Here is a 10,874-nt window from a genome sequence, read left to right on the forward strand (position 1 = left end):
GTTAATGTTGATCATTTGTATATGCAGGGTTTCTATCATATATTCAAAATTATTGAGGAATCAAAGAACCGAGGACGAGTGTATAGGGTTAGTCACGAAACCAGTAATCAAATCTCCCAATCTATTTAATTCATAATATTTAACGTTACTAACTTTCTGTTATAAAAATGTTTATGTCGTTTTCATGAATACTAAAGGATGCTGAAATACATTTATTAATTTCTTAGGCCGCCTAATAACATTTTAATCATAGACCTATATAGTTTATATTTTTCGGCTACAGTTTCCATCAACGAAAAAAGTTGGTATTATACTATTATATGATTTCATGTCAATTCATGAGAAAAGTTAAATAGTTGTTTATATCAAAAAGACAAATAGTACAAGAAAATAATTCTTTTTTCTAGTCATGATGGTATGGTATCTAAACAAAATATCCGTAACATTAGAGTCTAATTGCAAAGGCTAACGTGGACGGAGATTAAATGATTTTTGCAATAATTACTAGATTTGAATGAATTAATAAAGGGATTAAGACTTAGGTTTAGGTCTGACATTTTTGCATCGGTCCATTTGATATTCTTCACCTTACATAGCTTGTGTTGCCGGTCCTGAGATAATCATGGTCCAATACAAAACTAAAAAATGAAACCCTTAAATAATATATAAAAAATTATCGATAAAAATATTTAAGTTTATAGTAAAAACTTACATCAAAACCAGTAACATTTGATCAGTTCTTAAATAACATATAAATTTTATTTGTCGATAAAGCATACATTTAAAATAAATCCTACTATTCTTTATAATATACATTGATATGTTAACAACAATTAAAAAAAGTAGGCCCTAAAAACTTTGCATAAATAATGGACCCCATACATTTGTTTCACTTGGATGGGGTCAGAACCGGCCCTAGTTGTGTATCATGTTGATATACGCAAGGAGCATGAAATTTATGTGGAAATGGTGATGAACTGATGATCATCATAACAGCAGAAACATGGTCATTACCATGTTGTAGACAAGCTTTTTTTTTTTTTTTTTGTAACAATTGTAGACAAGCTTATTTACTAATAGTCTAATCCTCATAGATTAATTATTTATTTATTTCGGCTATTTACATTTATTATATTTATCGTGACCAATTAGAAGCTGAATAATAATAGAAAAGAAAGAAAAATCAGAAATCAAAAGAGGAAGGAAAGGAATGGCGATGGCTCCTAGGAGGAAGATAAGCAAGGAAGAGGTTATAGAGAAGCTTAAGGACGACGGTGATTTCGACAGCCTCCGCCTCCAAATCATACGCCGCCTCAAGGACAATGTAAACCCTCTCTCTCTCTCTCTCAACGACGTCTTTGCTTTGCTCCTTTTGAATAAGGTTTATATACATTCGTGTCCTTAGGACCGTAATGATCAGTTAAAAACATAAGATCTGTGTTTGGAAAGGAATGTGATTTGAGTTGCCTCAGTCTTCATCGATCTAATTGAATTATAGTCAATTTGATTTTTGATTATTCGTTACTATCTTATTGAAAGTTTGGAGATTTCTTTACAGTCAGTGCCCATCAATTTTAGATTAAGAAAGTTTGGTCCTTGATCTTGATTTTAGCGTTTTAAGGATAAGTGTATTGCTGGAAGTTGCTTGATGATTGAGAGCGTTGATGTTACGTTACTTCTATGGGTTTGGGTTATCTTAGCTCCTCGAGGAGACTGTTATCATCTTATTGGAGTTAGATCACAGATATAGCTGAATCTCCTGGTAGTGTTTGGTCAGTTGTACTTGTTTGTGATTATTCAAGTTGCTGCCGGTACATGATATACTTTTGATGGGTCTTTTACACCAATCCCTTGTAGGATTTTGAGATAAAAGACTTGGTTACTCTCTTTTAAAGTTGTAACTTTTTTGCAGGAGGAACTACGAAACAAGATGATATCAGTTGTCAAGGAGTCAAGAGCGTTGAATCGACCGGATGCTCAAACTATGAAAACCAGGCAACTCTCTGATGCCATTTTCCAAGAAGTTGGGTATGTTGGATTGGAAAACAGAATTTGTTCCTTCTGTTCACTGACTCTTGCTCTTCTTGTAAACTGGTTATGACTTAATAAGTTTGGATTTTTTGTTTCTTGTAGGAGCAAGATGTTGAGCCAACTCTCAGATGGATTGTGGGGGATTATAAGATCAGAAGACGGGATGAAGAACGAGATCAGAGACACCGTGCAATCTGTCTACACTACATTATCTAACCCTGGAGGCGTTCAAGAAGTGAAACCATCCACCAGAGAATCAGAACATAACATCCCAACCTCCTCGTCTCTTCTCCATTTAGGTAACGAGTTTGGTCCATCAAGTAAACAGAAGCAAGAACTGATTTATGTACAAGAAAACAAAGGAGAAGCAGCATGTAGTAGTAGCACTAACAACAGAGTTAGTTACACTGACCACAACAACAACATCAACTGTGATGATGATGAAGATCCTGAACTCCCTCCTGGTTTTGCCTAAACTTTTAATTAGTATTATTTTTAGACTTTTTCTACTTAATTTATATTATGTTATTTGTGTAAGATAATAGCACCAAACTCGAATCTTGTAAGAACAACCTATTTATTCTGTTATTTTTTTTAAATAATAAAAAGTTATAAATAGAAAGGCTGCGACTTTGTGAATGTGAATGGTTCAAAAATAAAAGCAATGGCTTCTCTTCTACGGTCAGTGGCAACTACCACAGCTGCGTCTGCGATTCCAATCGCGATCGCGTTCTCCTCTTCTTCTTCTTCTTCCCCTACCAACCCCAATCCTCAATCTCTCAATTTCTCCCGACCGTCTCCACGTGGCTTGGGGCTTGCACGAAGCTTTGCTAGCTCTCCCATGACGACCGTCCCAGCTTCTGATAGTAATCTCTCTCAGGTTTACTGAAAAAGTTTCAGACTTTTGAGATACCCACTTTCCAAGTTTAGCTTTTTAATTTTCCTGATTTGATATGCAGGAGGATGGAGTCATGCCTCAGCTCCTTGTAAGTCTTTTTCTCTTTCCTATCTGGATTTCGAATCAATTGATAGGATTCAGCTTATGAGAACTTATGTTGTGTGTCTGAACATGTCGTTGTTGTTGTTGTTGTTGCTAGACTGAGTTTATGGTGAATATGAAGTGTGAGGGTTGTGTTAACGCCGTGAAGAGCAAGTTAGAAACTATTGAAGGTAGGTTCTTGAGATTGTTTTCAACATCTTTGGTTATGATTTTAGTAATTTTACTCTGTTGTTTTTTTTTTGTCATGTGTAATGGAAATTTGATCTATGAAAGGGATTGAAAAAGTGGATGTGGATTTGGCTAACCAAGTTGTGAGGATACTTGGATCTTCCCCTGTTAAGACTATGAGTCAAGCTTTGGAGCAAACCGGTCGAAAAGCTCGTTTGATTGGACAAGGTGTTCCTCAAGGTTAGATTTCTACACACCTTTGGTTTTTGGTGGTAGAGAAGAGTTTGATAATCAAAAGAAAGAATATACCTTTTCTCATTTCATAGAACATGTAAGAGCTGTTACATTGGGCTTGTGTGATGTTTCATTTGGGGATTTACCACTTCATGTTCTGTCTTTTCAACAGTCTCTTTTTTCTCATTTGTTACTTTTACTCTGTGATGTGTTTGGCAGACTTCTTAGTCTCGGCTGCAGTAGCGGAGTTCAAAGGCCCAGACATCTTTGGGGTAGTAAGATTTGCTCAGGTGAGTATGGAGCTTGCAAGGATTGAAGCCAACTTCACAGGCTTGTCTCCCGGAAACCACAGTTGGTCTATCAACGAGTATGGAGATCTCACAAACGGAGCAGCCAGCACCGGGAACTTGTACAACCCATTTGAAGACCATACAATCACAGAGGTTCCTCCAGCTCACTCTAATAAAAACATCAAATATCATCACAGTTCTCTTATAACATTATTCTTTTTTTGTCAGCCATTGGGCGACCTGGGAACACTAGAGGCAGACCAAAGCGGAGAGGCGTTTTATTCTGGAAAGAAAGAGAAGCTCAAGGTTGCTGATCTAATAGGGCGAGCTGTGGTGGTTTACAAGACAGAGGATAAGAAGTTGGGACCGAGATTGACAGCTGCAGTGATTGCTAGAAGCGCAGGAGTTGGAGAAAACTACAAAAAGCTTTGTACTTGTGATGGTACTGTCATTTGGGAAGCTACAAACAGTGATTTTATGACCAGTAAGGTTTAGTAACAGTAATAAAAGTGGACACTACATTACGTGTTGTAGCAACTAATAAGTCTTTGTTTTGGATCAAAATTTAAGTGCGACTTCAAACAACAAAATAAGCGTTTTGAATTGTACCAAACTCATCAACGTGATACAGTGAGTGACAGACTAGTGGTGAAACTTTTAGGATTCTGTGTGTATATATAAAAGCTATATTGGTTAAAAAGAAAACAACAGGTTTCGTGGTGTAGTTGGTTATCACGTCAGTCTAACACACTGAAGGTCTCCGGTTCGAACCCGGGCGAAGCCAATCTTTTAACTTTTTTATCCCTTTTCTTTTGTTCTATTGACCAAATGTTTTGGAGATAATGTTGGGTTGCACTTGGAACAAATGTTCATTAAACAGTCTGGCCCACATAATGTATTCTTTTAAGTATTAATTAAATCATAGAATTTTGAATACCAAGAATATGTGATATATGCTAGAAATGTTTTTTTTCTACTCTTCAACAATAATCTCACATTGACATAAACAAATCATCATTTTAAAGGAAATAAATCATCACATACTTTTTTATTTGTTTTAGATAAAATGTAATAGAAGTTTACTAAACTTCAGAAAGAAGACAAATATCATGTACTTTTTATATATTTTTGGAATTTTTATTATTTTCTTTATTTATGTATATTTCACTTTTACTTAAGAAATTATCTTCAATAAACTATGTTTTCTTTCATTTCAGCTACATTTGACATTTTTGGTAGCTATAGGTATATTAACATTTTGTAGTTCGTAAACACTATCTACTCACGGTTAACAGGAAGTAAAAGACTGGCATTGCTTTCCAAACCTCACACATGTTTCTACTAGCCAGCAAGATATCAAAAATGACTAGAAAATTGCTGTCTACAATACAAAACTGATGGAATTGAAAAGAAATTAGTAATTGAAAACGTAAGGGGCAAGAAATTGATTGAGTTTTTCATCATTTGTCCATCGTCTTAAGACAACAGTTTCATTGATCAAGTCGTGAGAACAACCTCAGCTAGCTACCATTACTCTAATGAGTATTCTCCTGGAAGGAAGAATATTCAGAGTTTCTTCAATTGTAGCTTTTGGTCCTTTGTCTCCATCTACCGAGGTTGTTACCCATCTTTTTGAAGGTTTCAAAACTTCATGACCAGTTTGATACCAAAAGATATTTTTAGGCATTGTGATTTTGATTCTAAAGGTCTTACACCAATAAATGGAAAATCATATTGATTCCTTTACAAGACTGCAAGAATAATGACTTCAATATTTGGTTATTTCATATCAGGAGATTACTAGAAAAATTGTTTTTTAAAGTTAAGAAAAATGGTATTATATCAAATACTGTTAAGATACCGAAGAAATATATTTTCATGTTTCTACATAAATATTTTCATCAAAAATAAGCAATTTTTAAGAAAAAAATGTGAAATATTAATTATTGTATAGTTAGATAATTATACCTCATAACAAGTCCAACCAAGTTAAGTAGTTGAAAATTAAGATTTGATACTTGAATTTGTATTTGGAATTCAACTGTAGATACTTACTCCTTATGTTTCATAATAAGTGTCATTCTAGTTTTTTTTTTGTTACACAAAAAGTGTCACTTTATAATTCTAATGCAAATTATGCTTACTTTCAACTGTAAATTAATTGCAAACTATATTAATTTTATAAATAATTTTATCTATCACAAATACTATTGGTCAGAAAGATGTAATTAATAATAACTTACATATATTTCTGCTACTTTTTTAATCTGTGTGAAAAGTGTCAAATTGACACTTATTCAGAAACGGAAGGAGTATTACTTATCTTGATCAACCGCAAGTGGTTGTTTTTTATGGAACCAATCAAAGATATGTGTCCAACCCTAAAATAAAGTGTTCCATAAAATAAAAATATGCATGAGAAGAAATCAATAGGCAATATCCATTTAGAATGATCAATTGAGGACATGCAGTCATCAAGATGGGAGACATTATTAAGAGCACTATACTTTGTCAATTTAATGTGTCCATTGTACAATTATCACTTAACCTTTGTATAATCATTAGACGTCTCACTTCAATATTCAGTCACGCTTTCTGACGAAAATCTAATATTTATACGTCGCATTTATTTATGTTTGTATACATACATACATAAACTCCATGAGTTGGATTATATATAAGGAAAAAGATGAATTAGATTATCTAATAAGATATACATAACAAGAAATTCAAAATTTAGCTGATATATATATATATATATATATAAATAGATATATTCACAGTACAAGAAAAAAAAAAGAGGAGATTCATTTTCAAATGAAAATAAACACAACAAAAACATTCTCTTTATATTATATGATCAGTTCCAAGCTTGTGTTAGATGGTGATATGTTGTGGTAAGTATGGTTAAGCGTTTGGCTGGTGAAAGGAGTTGATAAAGTATTGGATTTTTAGCATGTCTCTACTTCCTCTGATTGCATCGCACTAAGCTTCTTCTTGGCATAGATTGTGCAGACTATAGTCGCGCTTGCAGTTACACAAAAGCCAAGAACATTCACTACTATCTCCACGGCCGAAAGACCGTGTCTCTTGTCTGATGCAACAGCTAGTGTTCTAAGCATTATTCCCCTTAACATAACCAAAAAACAAACAACTATTAAGATTCTACGGAACATGTCTTAACACAGAAACAGAGACAGAGGATATGTACGTGTAGATTGAGACAAAGATCTCAGGAACCATTCCAACAAGAGAGCCTAAGATGTAAGGGCCGTAGTGAACTCCACTGGCCAACGCGCAGTAGTTGTAAACCATGTAAGGAAACGGAGAGACACGGATCAACGTGACTGCTTGAAACTGATGGAACCATGTTCCTTCACCTGCGGCTCGAAGTATGGCTGCTTTTTTCGGGTACTGCTTCAACCATTCCTACAGGAATAAAACCGCAAAAATGATAAATCTAAAGATACAACAAGCTCAATAAGATGCAAGTAGCTGAGTGATGATGATGCTTACTTGCATCTTGTGGAGGAAGAGATGTCCGATTAAGAAAGGAAGAGTAACACCGATAGATGCAGCTGAGAGAATCAACAGAAACCCGTTTCCATAACCAAAGGTGAGACCAGCCATCCACATGGAAGGAGAGGAAGGAAGAAGAATGCTTGGGAACAAAGCAACTGAGGCAAAGAGGAGAAGACCGAGCACCGGGATGCTGAATGTGCTTCTCACCCACTTTATAAATGGAATCAATTCCTGAAACGTAATTCATAGATACATCTATTATAATTAAGGATAATAAATTTCATTTTTCATCAATAAGCTACCAATGATCTCAAGCAAATAAGCTGGTGAAATAATGGAGAATAACAACATCAAGCACCCCTCAAAACATTAAACAATGTTTCTACAAGCAAAACTGATCAAAATTAAAGACACAAGAAACATGTAGAACTACTTTGGTTCAGTACAGTGTCTGAGCTTCTAAAATACGATTTACAGCGCCGAGATTTCGATTTTGAATGCTTAAAAACCTAAAACATGCTCGATCTAATTAAACACACAAGAACCCTAATTATCATTAAAAAAAAAGCATTAGACTTTCTTGGAAAAAACGAACCTTTTCGATTAAAAAAGGAGCAATCCATTTGATAATTACGAATGCCAATAAACCCAAAAAAGCGACGAGGGAGATCAATTTAACCCAGAACCACACTGACGTCACCGACCCTATCCAACATCCCGCCGGAGATTCTTCCTCTTCTTCATCAGATCCTCCTCTTAATTTCACATAATCTCCATTCTCGGGATCCTCGATGCTCAGTTTCAGCTCAGGCACCGCCTTATCGGCGCCATCGCTGTACGTAATAGATCAAGCGAAAATGAAACGGCCAAAAACACGCGCAATACGCTTAAAATATCTTAAAAGGTCTCCGTCAGGTACGTTTTGCACCTCTGTTTTCCTTCGGTTTCCCGAGAAAATCAAAGAGTAACGATGAGAGAGGATGAGACCGTTGGATCGAATTGGGTTTATTAGATTCGATTAAAAAGAATCTGAATTATTCGGTTACTTTTTTTTATTCCAGGCCCTTTTAAACAATAATATCCCAATAATATTAGTGTGGTTTGCTTTCAAAATTATTAAACCGGTGTCGCAGTCGGACACGATGTAATGATTTGTTACTACTTAGCTGTTAGCTCACGGAGCGCCGATATTTATAAGCTGAGTTGCTGAGTCACCACTTGCTTTTTATTCGCCTTGTCGTCTGGCTTCACGATAACTACATGTCTGCGTTTTTTAACTTACTGTATCTTTTTGGAAGGATTTATTATGACTGAAAAAAAGATGAAAAGTAGCAGCGTTTCATTAGTAGGTCAGATGGTATTCGAAATTCTGAGTTTAGCAAAAAATAAATTATAATTTTACTAAGCATACTTTATTAAGAATGAAAAGGACATTAGTTGCCTTGAAAGCAATACGTATACAGAAGAATGGGAGAAGCAATACAATGAAAAGCGACCAAAGTTGACACTTCGAAGCAAATTCAAATTCAAAAGAATATCCCTAATAGAGAAATAATAAGTTATCACAATAATGAAGTCTTAGAATAACACACAATTAGCATATCCTTCGGATGATGGTATGTTAAGACTAGGATAAAAAAAAAAAAAAAACCAAGTTGAAAGAAATAGTCTTGAAGCAAGCCAGAACTTACCTTCGTATTTCGACACATCCACACTTTCAATGCACAAGGTAAGTTAAATAGTGGGTAAAGCAAAAAAAAATGCAAGTATCTGGTGGTTTGTGTGGAGTCCAGCAAAAGAAATCAAAGATAAAAATCTAAAATTTTGAGTAATCTAAGGCAAATAACATATACTCATTACAATTCCAATTTTTATATTGTGTGCATACAATTTTCTGTGAACCACTTAGCCATTATTAAGGCTTTTGGCAAGATGCGATGCATACGGTAGATTAGCGGTGACACTGTTGCCAAGACACCTGTTAAACTAAACATGTAGAGCTTGACGCGCCACCTCTCCTTATTTATTTACTCTTCATGTAATGTCGTCGTCAACCAGCGAAGGCTGGCTCCACAAACCAAACCCGGTTCATATAAACCGATTATTATACACTAAAAACTAGACCAGCTTTATCGCAATCCACAAAGTCACCAAACACCCAGAAAAAGTCCGACAACCCCACCCATTATCTATCACTCACTCAACTTTATACCACACAATAAAAAGTTATCAATTACTACGTAACCACGATTATCAGAAGATGACGTCGTCACGACTATAACCAGAAGATGCATTAAATCTCCCCTGCGCCTTCATATACGGCGGAATCATTCGGGCACAGAATTACAAAAGACAAAAGTAAAGTACCCAAAAAAAAAGTCACTTTGGTTTGGTTTCTGTACTTTTGTCTTTATCAAATCTCTCTCTCTACCGAATCCAAAGAGGAGCTTGGTATCGTTCTCCGTCTCCGATCAAGGGCAGTTTCGTCACATCCACACTTTTCTTTTTAATATTAAAAATCTTATAGTCTTTCTCGCTTGAGTAACAAGCCAGAAATCTACCTTTTATTTTTCTTTTACGGATATGTTCATTTTACTTTATTTTCTCGGCGAGAATATGTCAAAAGAAGATTACAAATAAAAAAACCACCCGTGAACCCCTAATTTAGAACCGAACCATAGCTTCTCCATCTCTGCATCTGTTCTTCGATTCAAAGTTTGTGTCTTTAGGAGATTTTCGGTAATGGGTTCAGAGCAAAACGACAGCTTCTCCCCCTCAGAGCCGAAGCTCTGCGTCAACGGCTGCGGCTTCTTCGGATCACCATCGAACATGAACCTCTGCTCCAAGTGCTACCGCGACATCCGAGCCACCGAGGAGCAAGCCGCCTCCGCTAAAGCCGCCGTCGACAAATCTCTAAACCCTAACAAACCTCACACCAAACCACCGCAACAGAGCCTGGAGACCGCTCCGGAGCCATCCTCATCGGCGAGCGGTGGAGATTCCTCCGTAGCTTCCTCAGATCCGCCGAGAGCGACGAGGTGCTTGAGCTGTAACAAGAAGGTGGGCGTTACGGGGTTCAAGTGCAGGTGTGGGAGCACTTTCTGTGGAGCTCACAGGTACCCGGAGAGCCACGACTGCGAGTTTGATTTCAAAGGAGCGGCTAGAGAGGCTATTGCTAAGGCGAATCCGGTTGTGAAAGCTGATAAAGTGGAGAAGATATGATTTTGAAGATGGAATCGTGTTTCTCTTTTCGAGTATGTCTAAGTCTTGGTGTTTGGTTCTTTTTCTGTTCTTTGTTATGATTTGATTTGCTTTTAAGTGTTTCGTAGGGAAAAAGTTTAGGATTCTGCTTTTGTGGTTTCATGATTTATTGTTCTGTAATAAAAAGTTTGGTGTTATCACAAAGTTGTTTGTTAAATTAAAGTTTGAATCATTGGAAGTTGTGGTTTTGTGTAGCTTATGGTTTATAAATTGTGTAGTTTTGATAGCGACAGAGCTGATGATGTTGTCGAGTGAGCTTGGAGTTTATGCATATATCACAGCTGGGATCTCAGTGTCATGGAAAATAGATAGGATTGTTCTCTGATCGGCAGGAAGCTTCAAGTAACTCGCAGCAGCAGCCAAAATAC

At 36.1% G+C, this 10,874-nt stretch overlaps 4 protein-coding genes and 1 non-coding gene across 5 annotated transcripts; 4 read left to right on the forward strand and 1 right to left on the reverse strand.

The window, feature by feature from the left end:
• The first annotated feature begins 1,077 nt into the window (after positions 1 to 1,077).
• Positions 1,078 to 2,662, forward strand: LOC125578598. The gene is made up of 3 exons (XM_048741796.1): positions 1,078 to 1,324; positions 1,913 to 2,028; positions 2,134 to 2,662. The coding sequence occupies exons 1-3, from the start codon at positions 1,211 to 1,213 to the stop codon at positions 2,504 to 2,506; spliced, it is 603 nt and encodes a 200-aa protein (XP_048597753.1). The 5' UTR covers positions 1,078 to 1,210; the 3' UTR covers positions 2,507 to 2,662.
• On the forward strand, positions 2,662 to 4,313 carry LOC106401698 (copper chaperone for superoxide dismutase, chloroplastic/cytosolic). The gene is made up of 6 exons (XM_013842258.3): positions 2,662 to 2,911; positions 2,991 to 3,017; positions 3,129 to 3,201; positions 3,305 to 3,439; positions 3,653 to 3,876; positions 3,952 to 4,313. Exons 1-6 carry the CDS (start codon positions 2,696 to 2,698, stop codon positions 4,216 to 4,218), a joined length of 942 nt encoding a protein of 313 aa, XP_013697712.2. The 5' UTR covers positions 2,662 to 2,695; the 3' UTR covers positions 4,219 to 4,313.
• A 120-nt stretch (positions 4,314 to 4,433) lies between these two features.
• On the forward strand, positions 4,434 to 4,507 carry TRNAV-AAC. Its single transcript has one exon. It is a non-coding gene; the product is annotated as a tRNA-Val (tRNA).
• Positions 4,508 to 6,448: 1,941 nt separating this feature from the next.
• On the reverse strand, positions 6,449 to 8,092 carry LOC106401699 (transmembrane protein 64; the record flags this gene model as incomplete). Its single annotated transcript, XM_013842260.3, is given in 5 exon segments — positions 6,449 to 6,679; positions 6,681 to 6,852; positions 6,935 to 7,152; positions 7,240 to 7,476; positions 7,841 to 8,092. Coding segments are annotated over 5 exon segments (975 nt in total), but the record flags the coding sequence as incomplete, so codon positions are not given.
• Positions 8,093 to 9,567: 1,475 nt separating this feature from the next.
• Positions 9,568 to 10,684, forward strand: LOC106397078 (zinc finger A20 and AN1 domain-containing stress-associated protein 1). The gene has a single exon (XM_013837629.3). It carries the CDS (start codon positions 9,988 to 9,990, stop codon positions 10,465 to 10,467), a length of 480 nt encoding a protein of 159 aa, XP_013693083.2. The 5' UTR covers positions 9,568 to 9,987; the 3' UTR covers positions 10,468 to 10,684.
• The last annotated feature ends 190 nt before the right edge of the window (positions 10,685 to 10,874 follow it).

This window comes from Brassica napus, chromosome A9, assembly GCF_020379485.1.
Source record: "Brassica napus cultivar Da-Ae chromosome A9, Da-Ae, whole genome shotgun sequence".
In the NCBI taxonomy this organism is placed as follows: Eukaryota; Viridiplantae; Streptophyta; class Magnoliopsida; order Brassicales; family Brassicaceae; genus Brassica; species Brassica napus.

Excerpts from the sequence above, each read along its gene's own strand:
- LOC106401698 (XM_013842258.3), top strand. The coding sequence starts at position 2,696 with ATGGCTTCTCTTCTACGGTCAGTGGCAACTACCACAGCTGCGTCTGCG. Across the intron at positions 3,440-3,652 it reads TGGACAAGGTGTTCCTCAAG|ACTTCTTAGTCTCGGCTGCA; the intron begins GTTAGATTTCTA and ends TGTGTTTGGCAG. Across the intron at positions 3,877-3,951 it reads AAGACCATACAATCACAGAG|CCATTGGGCGACCTGGGAAC; the intron begins GTTCCTCCAGCT and ends TTTTTTTGTCAG.
- LOC106397078 (XM_013837629.3), top strand. The coding sequence starts at position 9,988 with ATGGGTTCAGAGCAAAACGACAGCTTCTCCCCCTCAGAGCCGAAGCTC.
- LOC125578598 (XM_048741796.1), top strand. The coding sequence starts at position 1,211 with ATGGCGATGGCTCCTAGGAGGAAGATAAGCAAGGAAGAGGTTATAGAG. Across the intron at positions 1,325-1,912 it reads TACGCCGCCTCAAGGACAAT|GAGGAACTACGAAACAAGAT; the intron begins GTAAACCCTCTC and ends ACTTTTTTGCAG. Across the intron at positions 2,029-2,133 it reads GCCATTTTCCAAGAAGTTGG|GAGCAAGATGTTGAGCCAAC; the intron begins GTATGTTGGATT and ends TGTTTCTTGTAG.